General features: G+C 41.8%; 1 protein-coding gene across 1 annotated transcript in view; it reads left to right on the top strand.

Moving 5' to 3' along the window:
• The first annotated feature begins 5,803 nt into the window (after positions 1 to 5,803).
• ELOVL2 (ELOVL fatty acid elongase 2) overlaps positions 5,804 to 15,549 on the top strand; it is a 75,870-nt gene continuing 66,124 nt past the window's right edge. Inside the window, exon 1 of the mRNA XM_035030843.1 lies at positions 5,804 to 5,905. Within this exon, the coding sequence (XP_034886734.1) occupies positions 5,903 to 5,905 (3 nt within the window). The 5' untranslated portion in view covers positions 5,804 to 5,902. The remainder of the gene's footprint in view (positions 5,906 to 15,549) is intronic.

Raw genomic sequence — 15,549 nt, 5'->3', positions numbered from 1 at the left:
AGACAAAAATTAAAAGTTGCTATTACCTTCTTCCCATGAAGACTTTATTAGATGTCCTTCAGAGGTTTCTGAGATTACGTACTTCTCCCTTGGTCTCTAGTATTTCACATTTTACATTTTGACTTGCAATCTATCTTCTGGCAGAATAAAGGATCTTAACTTAGTCCCATTAAAACATTTTTTTTTCCTATTTGTTTTTTCTTTTTCCTGAAGTAAAGGCTATTGACCTGTTAACTCAGCCAGTTCCAAAGGATACCAGTTTGTTTTAAACTACTTGTTTAAGGACTTTTTTTTTTTTAAAGATTTTATTTATTTATTTGAGAGAGCGAGAATGAGAGAGAGTACATGAGAGGGGGGAGGGTCAGAGGGAGAAGCAAGCTCCTCGCTGAGCAGGGAGCCCGATGCAGGACTCGATCCCGGGACTCCAGGATCATGACCTGAGCCGAAGGCAGTTGCTTAACCAACTGAGCCACCCAGGCGCCCTGTTTAAGGACTTTTAACTATTTGTTTAAGGAATTCAAAAGGTGATCAGGCCTTTCTGTTTATTCCTATGCTCTGAGTAGTCATATGAGAGAACACGTTAACATCCCAGGAGATAGTCTGGCTAATGAATACAGCTTAGTCTGGATGATAAAATTATGTATAGTCAGGAGCAGAAGTCCATTTAACAAGGTCCAAAGCTATGCAGGACTTGCTAGAGAGTTTGGAGGTGAGGGCGAGGGTTAGGGGAGCAGGATTAGTCCTCTATGTGGAAAAAGAGGCCATCTTCCACGTATAGGATCCTTAATGCTTACTCTGTATCAAAGTTAAGAGTATAGGGACTTTGGCATGATCCTGGAGTCCCAGGATCGAGTCCCGCATCGGGCTCCCTGCTCGGCAGGGAGTCTGCTTCTCCCTCTGACCCTCCCCCCTCTCCTGCTCTCTCTCTCTCATTCTCTCTCTCAAATAAATAAATAAAATCTTTAAAAAAAAAAAGAGTATAGGGACTTTGGTTCCCTAGAAATGATAGAAATTGATGCACCAGGAATTCTAGCTATTGGCGTATTGTCTTTTGAGGCTGTAGAGCTTAATGCAAAAGGGCAGAAGAGCGCAAATTCAATTCGACCCATCGCCATGCTTCATTCAATTTCCCTATGGGGAGGATGATTAGCACAGGTACACATGAACTGACGTATGTATCTTTTTAAGGATCAAAAATAGAGAGAAGTGCAAAAGAGGTAAATTTTTATCTATTTCATTGGTAAAATTTCTGGGCCACACACTTGCTAGCTAGCCTTATCTCATGCTAGCTAGCCTTATCTCATGCACTAACAAGTAAGTTTCCTGGACCTATATTCCTAGTTCACTGAATTGCAACTGTTATTAGAACTCAACAGGCCCCCTGGGTACTAGTTCAGGTAGGGTTTCTTCACTGCTTGCACAATGTTCGGGTCCCCCATCAGACAATGGAGAGATAATACTAGAACCTATGAAACCCCAACTCCTAATGCAGCCGTCATACCTAATATGTGATGGCTAGAACTATGTCTCCCATTTTTTTTTAAGATTTTATTTATTGATTTGAGAGAGAGAGACAGAGAGAGCAAGCACAAGTGAGTGAAGGGGCAGAGGGAGAAGCAGACTCCCCGCTGAGCAGGGAGCCCGACGTGGGGCTCCATCCCAGGGCCCTGGGATCATAACCTGAGCTGAAGGCAGATGTTTCACTGACTGACCCACTCAGGCGCCCCTCTCTCTCTCTTTCTCTTTTTTTTTTTTTTTGGTAAACTCTTCAGTGCTGGCATGGTGCAGGCCTTGACAAAGTAAAGACCACATTTTTTTTCAGGGTATTGCTTATATCAATGATATTATTTGCTCAGGAGCTGCATTTCCATTAGCCAATAATAATAATATATTTTTCAAAGGCCTTTGGATCTAATGAGATTCTCATTAGAATGTCACAGAAACCCTAGGTGGCATGCAGTAACAAAAAAAAGGGAGGAGGGGTAGGTCTGCATTAAATATTAATTGAATGCTTACTATGTGACCAAAGCTAAAAAGACAGTTGAAATGAACATTTTCAGGTAAATTCTGATCTAAGCTGAAGTATCTGTAGATCTAAAGTAATTACAAATTACCTTTAACAGAACTAGTTACAATGCTGACCAATTATAATCAAGATTACTGTTAAGGGGTGCCTGGGTGGCTCAGTCGGTTAAGCATCAGGTTCTTCATTTCGGCTCAGGTCATGATTTCAGGGTTATGAGATTGAGCCCCACATCAGGCTCCTGCGTGTGGAGCCTGCTTAAGATTCTCTCTCTCCCTCTACCCTCCCACCTCTAAAAAAAGGTAATTGTCATATGTACTTTTCTGTTCAACTAGTTTAATGATAGAACCAAATAAGATTCAAAAAAATTCTTCATGTGACTCATTCTCCTGAATTCTGACCTCTTCCCTTGAAAAGGATCAATCACATTAAAGTCTTCTGTTAATTTTTTCCCTTTTCAGAGCTTAGATAAACAAAGACATCTGTGAAAATCACTCTAGTTAAGATAGAACACAGTATATTTAAAAAAGCAAGTTGGGCAACAACAGTTAAGGTGTCTTTGTTGACACTAGCAGCTAGCCTGAGTATTTCCAAATGCTATTTATTCTTATCTTCACATTTAAATTTTGAACCATCTCTGAGTTTTTACATGAGCAGTGAACCAGCTCTTCATTTTAAAGTTTTAATTCATTTTGTCTTTCCCGTATGCACAGCACCATAGGCAACCAAAGAATACATATCAGCAAATTTCTGGAAGTATTTCAGCAAATAAACGAAGAAGGAATGACAGAGTTAGAATGTCACAGTTTTGCAACCCCTAATGAATTACTAGATGTAGGCACTGAGCATCACCTGATGCCTAAGCATCACAAAAAGAGTGACAATTGGATGTCTTGTGCCTCCTGATGGAAACACACAATCACCTCTGAAGTATTCTTGCCAAAAATGTCTAACCTGAGTCTGATCAAGCCTCTGGAGCTAGTTACAGTTAACAATTTACAAAAACACAGAGGTCAGAGCACATGCGAAAAAGTACCCTGGGGGTGTGGTCAACAAAATCCAGACTGCAGGAAATGCTACAGTACAAATTGCAAGAAAATGAAAAGAGATGGGAGGGGGAGATTGGAGATTAAAGAAACATAAGAGATGTAGCAACCAATTGCTATGTTAAAAAAAAGACAAATTTTGGAAATTTGTGTACTCTGTGTCCATAATTAATGCTGTTGATAAGTTATGGTTAATGTTTAAGGTATTACAATGGCGTTGTCATTTTGTGTGTTTTTTTGTTTGTTTAAGTAGGCTCCGTGCCCAACTCTTGACCCTGAGATCAAGACCTGAGCTGAGATCAAGAGTCAGATGCTTAACAGACTGAGCCACCCCAGGGTCTCTTAATATGTGTTTTCTAAAAGATTTCTTTTCTAGTGATATATACTGACATATATACAGACAAACTATTATATCTGGGATTTGCTTCAAAATAATAGAATGGAAAAAAAACCCCTAAAATAATAGATCAGGGGAAAGTAGGTAGGGGTATTGATGAAACAAGATTGGTCATGGGTAGATAATTTTTAAAGACAGGTGACGGATGCATTGGAGTTCATTAATCTGTCTACTTTTTTAGATGTTTGGAATTTTCCATAATTAAAAAAATTCTGTAAAGTTCATACTCTTTCAAACCACAGAAAGTGAGTTTCTCTGCCAAGTTCATAAGGATTCTTAAAGATAGGATTATTCAAAACAGCATGGTGTCACATGGTGTCATAGAAAAAATCCAACAGGCTTCAGGTTGTATTCTGGCTTCCCCATTTTCCAACTGCCTGACCATGTGACTCTGGGTACACCATTTCCCTTCTTTGGGCCCCGGGTTCCTCATCTGTACAATGGAGCTAGTCACAAATGAGCTACTGCTGTAAGTCATTCAGCATGGTTTATGTTAGATACCCAATAGTTACCCGCAAATACCACATTTGAGCTAAAAGAATGATGAGCTTATAAACTGAGGCTGTCTTCTATAACTTCTGGATTAATCTTAGGATCCCTTTGGTCTGCTTCCCAGATGTAGAAGGAGTTGCTAGGTTGCAACAGTGCATGTGGTTGAAGTCTGGGTCAAGTAAGAGGCTCTTCAAGGCATCTGAACCTCATTTAGGTTCTTCTCCATTACCTCTAGAAGGCCCATTCATCAATTTACTGCCGAAATAAAATGTTAACTATTTCAGGGTACAGGTCTTTCACCTCCTTCATTAAGTTTATTCCTAGGTATTTTATTCTTACCGGTGCAATTGTAAATGGGATTGTGTTGAGTGAACAAAGTGAATGAATGAATGGGACTGACATCAAATTGAATATTTGGTTTCAGCCTTCTGGACACTTTTTATAAAAATATGCCAGCATTAAGTAGAATATAACTTTCTGATTTCCATGGGCATTAGATCAGTAACAATATCAATAATTAGTACTTTTGCTCCAGGCATTTTTCTAGTGCTTTATTCATACTAATTTAATCCTAATAGCCATATATAATGTGTCATTTTATCCCCATTTTATAGATCAAGAAACTGAAGCCTAGAGAATTAGGTAACTACTTAAAGCCAGTATGTGGCCGGGCTGACTCCTGAGCCCACTGATGGTGAGATTTTAAGAGACTTGGTTAACAAATACCTACCTGTTCGTGGTATAAGCTATCCACTCCTTATAAGCAAATACGTAACTGATTTTAACAGTCCCAACTACAGGAAACTCCAAATATTAGGTGATTATATGACAATTAGGAGTTAGCTCCACATCTATGGTTACTCACTCTGCTACTTCACAAAACTGCAAATACATCCGCAATCCTTCAGGTGTGGAATGCTAAGATATGTTGCAAGTACCTCCGTGTACAACCGTATGTGGTGTCCTGACCCTGAACAAACACGTTTACCTTTGCTTGCATTTCAGTTTACCACATCGGCCACATAAAAAAGCAAGCAGACATTCTTAACGCTAAAAAAGAGGAAAGGTCATGCAGCACGCACAAGTCTTCAAAAAATGAAAAGCGCAGGATCTTAATTAAGATCCCATACTTTGTGTTCACGATTAAGTGTTCAACTAACCATTGGTGGTATTAGCTAAGAAGGCCCTGGAATAAGACCCTCTGCAGGCAGCGTCGTGTGGAACAAGGAGTCAGTCGCCTGCTCAGACTGATCCGCTCCTGACCTTAACGCCAAAAAACCCCCACTGATCCCTGGATCTAAGACACCCACATCCCGCAAACCCGCATGAACACGAGCCATCCTCCCCAACCCCCCCCCCCTTAACGTGTGCTTGAAAACCGCGGAGCCCAACGAAGAGGAGGAGCAGGGCCCTGGCCCTCCACAATCCCCAGGTCCTCGCAGCTCCCGCAGCCGCCGCAGCCTCCGGGGGCAGCGGACAGAGGCCAGCGGGGCGGTCCTCGCGGAGGCTCTGCGAACGTTGGGCCCCGGCACGCGACGGGCGGCCTGCTGGGCCTGCAAATCGCCGCCCGGCCGGCAGGGGGCGCCGCGGGCGGAGCCGGGCGCCCGGGAGGGGGCGCGCAAGGCCGTCCGGGGCCCCGCCTCGTCGGCCCCCGCCCCTCCCCTCCCCCTCCGCCCTCCTCGCGCCGCGGCCGGCGACCCGCGGGCGGAGGGCGGGGGAGGGGAGCGGCGGGGGCCCGAAACGGTCCTGCAGCTCGGAGCGTCGCGCGGCAGCAGCGCGAGCCCGAGGGGGCGGGGAGGCGGGCGGGCGTGCGCGCGCCGGGCGTGGGCGTGGGCGTGGGTAGGTCGAGCGGGCGACACGGGAGCGCGGGGCAGAGGGCCGCTGGCTACCCTGGACAGCGCATCGCCGCCCGCCGGGGTCGCCGCGCCGCCGCCGCTGCGGATCATGGTGAGTGGGCGCCGCGCGCCGCCACAGCCGTTCTCCTTTCTCTCCTCGACCAACGCACTGGGCGGGAAGGAGCCGGGCGGGCAGCGGCGCGGGAGCTGCGGGTTCGACCGCTGGAACCCGTCGCGCTCGGCGGGCCTGGGGAGGGGGCGGTGAACGTTTGCGCAGGGGGTCGGGGGAGGGCGCGCGGGCCGGGCCGGGGCCGCGGTCCCGCCCCGGCACCTCGGGGCGCCCGCTCGCGTCCAGCCCCCTGTTGCAAGCACGCGGCCGGCCGGGCGCCCGGGATGCCCGACGACACCGTACCCCGTTCCCGTGGCGGCCATTCCCGCTCGCCTCCCAACCCCGCTCCCGCCCCGACCCCCGGCGTGGGGGGCGGCGTTTCCCTCCCGCGGTCCCGACCCTGCCTCGGGAAATTCTGGGGGTTTTGTCTCTAACGGCTGAATCCGTGCCTCCTCTCCTCCCTGCACCGTGCCTGCAATCCCGGGGCTGTGTCTTTGTGCTTGCCCCGGCCTCCCTGGGTTTACCTCGTGGAGTCGGGGAGATTCCCGTTTGCTTACGGAGACTGGGCGGGGGGGTCTGGCGTGTTCTTCCGACAACTACTCTTTCCCAGTTTCCAGGCCGGTGCTCGACTCTGAATTCATACCCCTTTCTGCTGGCCGCGGAGCTCTGTCCTGGAGAGAGAGGGGTGCGTGTGTGTCCGTGTGTGTCCCCGCGCGTCCGTATCCCATGAACTGCTTGCGAGTTTTGGCGGAAGAACCTGGTTCTGTGACTACAAAAAGAGAAAGTGATGTGGTTTCCATAGGGTTCCTTCTCCACTATGGGGCTTGTTAAAATATGCTAATCTCCTTTCTTTTCCCCGCTCCAGCTGACCTTGATCAGTCCCGGATTTTGCTCTCCCTCCACCCTCTCAGGCACACATCATCTACCTGATTATACGTGAAGCCTTCTGTGGTCGCCCTGTCTAACATTTCAGTCTTTCCTACCCCAACCACCACAGTTCCCATCACCCTTCTTGCTTCTTTTTTTTTTTTTATAGCATTTATTATTTAACATACTCTTTTATCTTGTTTACTGGACGTGTTCCCCACTATGTAAATATCGGCGCAGAGATTTTTTCATTTTGTTCACCGCTGTATTTCTAGTACCCTGGCACATAATATGTGCTCTATAAATTAAAGAGAAAATTAACCCAAAAAACCAGCATACTGTTGCTGATGTACAAATGGGAAGCAGCAATGCAACTATAAGGATTATCCAGTTGACAGTTATAAGGATGAGAATTTCAAGGGAAGATTGAGAGGAGGAATAGTCTTGGAAACCAGGGACTTAGTGTGGTGACCCTCAGTGGGAAGAGTAGAGCTGCCATCTCTTAATGCCTGGGTCTGTCTCTTCATGCCCTTGACACCTTTGCCCTTGGATGGATAAAGCATTTTTAGAGCTAAGTGGCTCTCTCCTTGGGGGCCTGAACCTTTGTTACAAAGAATTATAATGAGTAAGAAAAGAAGTCCAAGGATATCACCTTAATTGGAATGGAAGAGTCATGGGAATTCAAAAGAGTCAAAATAAAGGGCTTGCACTTATTAACTCTACCCTGTAATATTGTGATACTACCTTTTTAGAAAAGCATTTTCAAAAACTGGGTTTTCTGAGGAGATATTTTTATGCATATGTCCACGTAGAAGTCCTCTCACTTTAAAAAAATTATGCTGGCAGTGGGAGGTTAAATTCCAAAATAAGCTCATGGGTCAGTTCAGAGAGACACTGCTTTGGATTCAAGTCCAACATGAATAGTCTCTCACGATGGCTGCTAATTAGTCTTATTCCAAAGCCTATGTTTTTCCTTCAAATTCCCTTTTGCTTTTCCATTTCACAATATAAATGTATAGCAGTCCTTTGTTTTAAGCCTGGGGACATGTGTTTTTATAATCTGAACCTAACTGCATAGTAAAATTTACATGGGCAAGTTCCTGAAAATGATGTAATTATAGCCGTCACTCTTCAAGTTTAGCACCTCTGTAATTGCTGTTCTGGCCAGATAGGTAGTAAAGATGAAAGATGGAAAGGAAGGCATAATAAGATTGTCTTTGAAATTAAATCCAACCACCAAACATAAATGAAAGATGCCTCATTCTTTTGATCCCAATTTATATTTGTAGGAGATTTTATGTTACAATTCCAGTCAAAATATCAAGCCATTTTTTTTTTTTGTCTATTCCTCAAAGCATCATATTTTTCAAGAAATATAAATCCCCTTTTAAACTTATCCAGTTGGGTAAGCTTAATTCTCATTCTTTCAACAAAAAGTTACAATTTCATCCAGCTCCCTTGAAAACTTTTTTTTTTTAATTGCAGTATAACTGATCCCTTCAAAACATTTTAATCACACTTTGGGAGGTTCGGGTGTTTTCATAGTCTGAAAGAAGGTGTTTAAAATTTAAGTGGCTCCATATTGTAAATTTGTTCTATTCAGAAAACAGGGTCCTTCTATTGAGGGCTGTGCCCAGGATTATCTCCCTTGGACAGTCTACCATCTAACCTGAAAGTTCTGGATATTTAGGAGTAGATGTTGATAAGAGACAAGAGGTTACACCAGTAAGCTCTTATTTAAGCTCAACATGGTGAAAATATGCCAACATGAGTAGCTCAGCAAAATTCTGAAGTTACAAATTTTATACATTTGTATCTTAATCGAATTAGGACATCACTAGTATGTCCCTGACTCTGACAGTGAAGGATTCTAATAAATTGTTAGTTTAAATATAACCATTTAAACTCTAACAATTTAAAAGTTGCAGAGTATACATTGTTCTGGAATTGATGTGTCAGTTTAAACCTTGAGATCTGGATTGAGTCATGTATTTGAACCCCAACACAAGGTTTAACTGTGTGACCTTGGGCAAGTTAACTTCTTTAGAACTCAGGTTTTTTTCTGTAAAAGAAGACAGTGCTATCATTTCATAAGGTTGTTGGGAGGAACAAAGAAGATACTGCACTAACTGTGGCTAGTGTATTTCTTCGAGCATTCATGAATGTTATCTTTTATAATGACGTGCGTTCTTTCTCCTGTATCTGGCTGTTTTCAGTTGAAATACCTCAGGATAATGTCTGTGATTCACTCCTGGATTTCATCCCCTTATGTGATCCTGAAACGGATCTAGTATTGCTCTTTATCAACACCATCCAGGGGAAATAGCAAACTGCATATGTAGTTTAAAATTTTCTAGTAGTGGCATTAAGAAGTAAAAAGAGAGGTGAAATTAATTTTAATAATAGATTTTATTTAACCCAATTCATGCAAATATTATTTCAACATGTAATCAATGTAAAAAAATTAGATATTATACATTTTTCCCCCATGTGAAATCTTCAACATCTGGTTATGTGTTTTATACTGACAGCACATTCAGTTCAGGTGAACCACAATTTCAGGTGCTGAGTAGCCACACTTGGGACAAAGCAGCCCCAGATGACACACGTCTTCCAAATTTACCTCTTCTCTGCTAGACTCTTCCCTCTCGTGAGAACCTCACTGCCGCTTTAGACCTAGTGTTACCAAAAGTCAGCTACTCACCTTTCAGACTGTCCTCTCTGTTCCCTTTGGCTGTTAGTAATTCCACCAGCTTTCAAGTCTACTGTGTCTGAAATTGGATTCTTACTCGCCTTTCTCTTTTATAGTGTTCATTGTATAATATTCCCACATTTTGAAAATCTCTTTGCATCTTCTCTCTCCTCCGGGGCCCTCTCCACTATTCTTGTCTTTCTTACCGATTTCCTCCTTTGTGGTCTCTTAGTTTTTAACCTTTTTACTTGAAGCTCATTATTTTTTCAAGGCCAGAGTCCTCATTTTCCTGTAGTAGCTTAAAGCTGGGGACGCTCTGGTCCTGATATGTTTCCAAGACCTCCCTCTTGCCTTCCTCCCTGTGTTGCACTTCCCTTCCTTCTGCAACCCCCCCCCCCCTCCGCCCCACGAAAGGTAGTTCTCTACCTCCCAGCCACTGGGCTCCACATTCTCACCATTCTCTCATAGCTCTTTTGTATGTTAAGTTATAAATGCTTTCTATTTCATACCTTATTTCTGTGCTTCACACCTTTATCAAATATCCAAAGAAATAGAATTCCTTTAACTGAAAATCTGATATTGAAATGACCCACCCAAAGAAGGAAGCACAGATAAAGGAAAGAGAAAAATAGACCATGGGAAGGGAAAATGAAATTATTCTTTGAGCTTTAACTACCTTTCAAGAAGTATCAGTGGACCTGATTAATAATAATAGCAACAACAACCACAGCTATGGTGACCCCTTACTCAGGGCTTTATAGGAAACAGAACACTTTCCTCTAGCCTGGTGGACAAAGGCACGAAACAGAAAGGTGCTGGACCAAGAGTCAATAAACCCAGTTTCTTTATAGTCCTGGCTTTTTTAATTAACTAGCTCTATTGCCTTAATCCCATCACTCTGAGACACTATTTACTCATCTGCAAAATGGGGTATTTTCCTTTCACAAGATTGTTTTGGCAGAATCAATGGAGCCTTTACACTGGCTCTTCTCTCTGGCTGCCTGGCTGGATCTTTCTGCCAGAGAGCTGTATGGCTGTCTTCTTCTTTTTTTATATATATATATATATATTTTTTATTATGTTATGTTAATCACCATACATTACATCATTAGTTTTTGATGTAGTGTTCCATGATTCCTTGTTTGCATATAACACCCAGTGCTCCATGCAGTACGTGCCCTCTTTAATACCCATCACCAGGCTAACCCATCCCCCCACCCCCCTCCCCACTAGAACCCTCAGTTTGTTTCTCAGAGTCCGTAGTCTCTCATGGTTCATCTCCCCCTCCGATTCCCCCCCTTCATTTTTCCCTTCCTGCTATCTTTTTTTTTTTTTTAACATATAATGTATTCTTTTTTCTTTTTTTTTTTTTTAAAGATTTTATTTGTTTCAGAGGTACAGGTCTGTGATTCATCAGTCTTACACAATTCACAGTGCTCACTATAGCACATACCCTCCCCAGTGTCTATCACCCAGCCACCCCATCCCTCCCACCCCACCCCCCACTCCAGCAACCCTCAGTTTGTTTCCTGAGATTAAGAATTCCTCATATCAGTGAGGTCATATGATACGTGTCTTTTTCTGATTGACTTATTTTGCTCAGCATAATGCCCTCCAGTTCCATCCATGTCGTTGCAAATGGCAAGATTTCATTCCTTTTGATGGCTGCATAATATTCCATTGTATATATATACCACATCTTCTTTATCCATTCATCTGTTGATGGACATCTTGGCTCTTTCCACAGTTTGGCTATTGTGGACATTGCTGCTATAAACATCGGGGTGCACATACCCCTTCGGATCCCTACATTTGTATCTTTGGGGTAAATACCCAGTAGTGCAATTGCGGGATCATATGGTAGCTCTATTTTCAACTTTTTGAGGAACCTCCATACTGTTTTCCATAGTGGCTGCACCAGCTTGCATTCCCACCAACAGTGTAGGAGGGTTCCCCTTTCTTGTATGGCTGTCTTCTTAATACCTTTTTTTTTTTTTCCTTTTCTTGTAAGTGTTAAGAGAATACGATCTTAGGACCAAAAAAGTTTTGGGAAGCAGTAGACAAGACAGGTTTCTTTCTCTTTCTCTCTCTCTCTCTCTCTTTTTGAGGTATAGTTGACACACAATGTTACATTAGTTTCAGGAGTACAACATAGTGATTCAACAAAATCTATACCTTATGCTATGCTCACCACAAGCGTAGCTACCATCTGTCCCCATACAGTGCTATTACAATACAATGCAAAACTGACTGTATTCCCCAGGCTGTACCTTCATCCCTGTGACTTCTTCATTCCCTAACTGGAAGCCTGTATCTCCTACTCCTCTTCATCCATTTGCCTGTCCTCCTGTCCCCCCTTTGCTCTGCAGTCACCAGTTCTCTGTATTTATGGATCTGTTTCTGCTTTTCTTTGTTCATTTGCTTTTTTTTTTTTTTAGATTCCACGTATACTTGAAATCACATAGTATTTGTCTTTCTCTATCAGACTTATTTCACTTAGCATAATATCCTCTAGGTCCTACCATGTTGTCACAAATGACAAGATCTCATTCTTTTTTTCTTGACTAATATTGTGAGATATATATATATATGTGTATATATATATATATATTATATGTCTCACACATCTTATTTATCCACCTGTCTATTGATGGACGCCTGAGTTACTTTTATATGTTGGCTATTGTAAATGATGCTGCAATAAACTTAGAGGTGCATAGATCATTTCAAATTAGTGTTTTCATTTTCTTTGGGTAAATACGCAGTGGTGGAGTTGGTGAATCCTATGGTAGTTCTATTTTTCATTTTTTTTTTTAAAGATTTTATTTATTGGACAGAGAGAGATACAGCGAGAGAGGGAACACAAACAACGGGAGTGGGAGAGGGAGAAACAGGCTTCCCACGGAGCAGGGAACCCGATGCGGGGCTCGATCCCAGGACCCTGGGACCATGACCTGAGCTGAAGGCAGACGCTTAATGACTGAGCCACCCAGGCGCCCCCTATTTTTCATTTTTTAAGGAGCCTCCATATTCTTTTCCACAGTGGCTGCACCAATTTGCATTCCCACAGACAGTACATGAGGGTTCCATTTTCTCCACATCCTCGCCAACACCTGTTGTTATTTTTTTATTTTTTCTTTTTGATACTAGTCATTCTGGCAGCTGTAAGGTGATAGCTCAGTGTGGTTTTGATTTGTATTTCCCTGATGACTAGTGATGTTGAGCATATTTTCATGTGTCTGTTGGCCATCTGTATGTCTTGTTTGGAAAAAATTCTATTCAGGTCCTCTGCCCATTTTTTTGATTGGATTATTTGGGATTTTTTGGTGTTGAATTGTATGTTATTTATATATTTTGGAAATTAACCTTTCATCAGATGTATCATTTGCAAATATCTTCTTCCATTCAGTAGGTTGCCTTTTTGTTTTGTTGTTTCCTTCATTGTGCAGAAGCTTTTTATTTTGATGTAGTCCCAGTAGTGTATTTTTGCCTTTGTTTCCCTTGCCTGACAAGACAGATTTAGAAAAATATTACTAAGGTTGATGGTCCAAGAAATTACTGCCTGTGTTTTCTTCTAGGATTTTTATGGTTTCGAGTCTCACACTTAGGTCTTTAATCCATTTTGAGTTTCTTTTTGTGTATGGTGTGAGAAAGTTGGCCAGTTTCATTCTTTTGCATGTAGCAGTCCAGTTTTCCCAGCACCATTTATTGAAAAGACTGTCTTTCCCCCATTGCATATTCTTGCCTCCTTTGTCATAGATGAATTAACCTGTATAAGCATTAATTCATTTCTGGGCTCTCTATCCTGTTCCATTCATCCACGTGTCTGTTTTTGTGCCAGTACCATACTCTTGATTCCTGTAGCTTTGTGGTATATTTTGAAATCAGAGCGTGATGCCTCTAGCTTTGTTCTTCTTTCTCAAGATTGCTTTGGCTATGCAGGATCTTCTGTGATTCCATATCAATATTAGGATTATTTATTCTGAGATGTGTGAAAAATCCTGTTGTAGGTTGATGATAATTGCATTGAATCTATATATTGCTTTGGGTAGTATGGACATTTTAACAATATTATTCCTCCGGTCCATGGGCATGATGTATCTTTTCATTTGTTTATGGTGTCTTCAGTTTCTTTTATCAGTGTTTTATGGTTTTCAGGGTATAGGTCTTTCACTTCCTTGGTAAGGTTTATTCCTAGGTATTTTATTCTTTTTGGTGCAGTTACAAGTGGAATTGTTTTCTTAATTTCTCTTTTTGCTTTGTTATTAGTATATAGAAATTGAACAGATTTCTGTATATAAATTTTTTATCTTGCAACCATACTGAATGCATTTATTCTGTTTTGGTGAAGTCTTTAGGGTTATCTATATATAGTACCCTGTCACCTGCAAATAGTGAGTTTTCCTTTTTCCCTACCCATTTGGATACCATTTATTTCTTTTCATTGTGTGATTGCTATGGCTGCGATTTACAGTACCATGTTAAATCAAAGTGGTAAGAGTGGACATCCTTGTCTTGTTCCCGACCTTGGAGGAAAAGCTTTCAGTTTTTCACCATTGAGTATGATGTTAGCTCTGGTTTGTCATGTATGGCCTTTATTATGTTGAGGTATGTTCCCTCTAAGCGCACTTTGTTGAGCATTTTTTATCACGAATGGTTGTTAAATTTTGTCAGATGCTGTTTTGCATCTATTGACATGATCATATTATTATCCTTTGTTTTGTTAATGTGGTATATCACATTGATTTGCAGATATTGACCATCCTTGCTCCCCAGCATAAATCCCACTTGATCGTGGTGATCCTTTTAATGTGTTGTTGGATTTGGTTTGCTAATATTTTGTTGAGGATTTTTGCATCTGCTTTCATCAGGTATATTGGCCTGTAGTTTTCTTTTTTTGTAGTGTCTCGTTTTAGTGTCAGGGTAATGTTGACCTCATAGAATGTATTTGGAGGCTTCCTTCCTCTTCTGTTTTTTGGAATAGTTTGAGAATTGGTGTTAACTCTTCTTTAAATGTGAGGTAGAATTCACCTGTGAATCCATCTGGTCCTGGGCTTTTGTTTGCTGGGAGTTTTTTGATTACTGATTGAATTTTGTTATTAGTTTGGTCTGGTCAGATTTTCTATTTCTTCTTGACTGACTTTTGGAAGATTGTACATTTCTTTTTTTTTTTTTTAATTAACATTTGTTTCAGGGGTACAGGTCTGTGATTCATCAGTCTCACACAATACACAGCGCTCACCACAACACATACCCTCCCCAGTGTTCAGCACCCAGCCACTCCATCCCTCCCACCCCCCAAAGATTGTACATTTCTAAGAATTTATCCATTTCTTCTAGGTTGTCCAGTTTGTTGGCATATAATTTTTCTTAGTATTCTTTTGTATTTTTGTGGTGTTCATTGTTACTTCATTTCTGATGTTATTTATTTGGATCCTCTGTTTTTTTCTTGATGAGTTTGGCTAAAGTTTTATCAATTTTGTTTATCTTTTCAAAAAACCAGTTCTTGGTTTCATTGATTTTTTTTTTTTTTAAATCTCTGTTTCATATATTTCTGCTCCAATCTTTATTATTTCCTTCTTTCTGTTGATTTTTCTGCCTGGATGATCTATCCATTGTTGTAAGTGGGTGCTAAAGTCCCCTGCTGTTATTATATTACTGTCAATTTCTCCCTTTATATTTTTCAGTATTTACTTTATTCAAGTGCGCCATTGTTGGGTGTGTAGATATTCACAATTATTATATCCTCTTGTTGTGTCGATCCCTTTATCATTATGTAATGCCATTTTTTGTTACAGTCTTTGTTTTATTTTTATTTTTTAAAAGATTTTATTGATAGGGTGCGTGCGCACGCACACACACACACACACACACACAGAGGGAGAGTGAGAGGGAGAAGCAGACTCCTCACTGAGCAGAGAGCCAGATGCAGGGCTCAATCCCAGGACCCTGAGATCATGACCTGAGCCTAAGGCAGATGCTTAACCAACTGAGCCACTCAAGTGCCCCACAGTCTTTGTTTTAAAGTCTGTTTTGTCTGATAGAAGTATTGCTAGTTTGGCTTCTTCTTCTTTTTTGCCTCCCTTTG

This window comes from Mirounga leonina, unplaced genomic scaffold (assembly GCF_011800145.1).
Source record: "Mirounga leonina isolate KUSES-001 unplaced genomic scaffold, KU_Mleo_1.0 Mir_366, whole genome shotgun sequence".
Taxonomy (NCBI): Eukaryota; Metazoa; Chordata; class Mammalia; order Carnivora; family Phocidae; genus Mirounga; species Mirounga leonina.
Note: the sequence above shows the minus strand (reverse complement) of the source record. Positions and strands in the feature narration are given on the sequence as shown.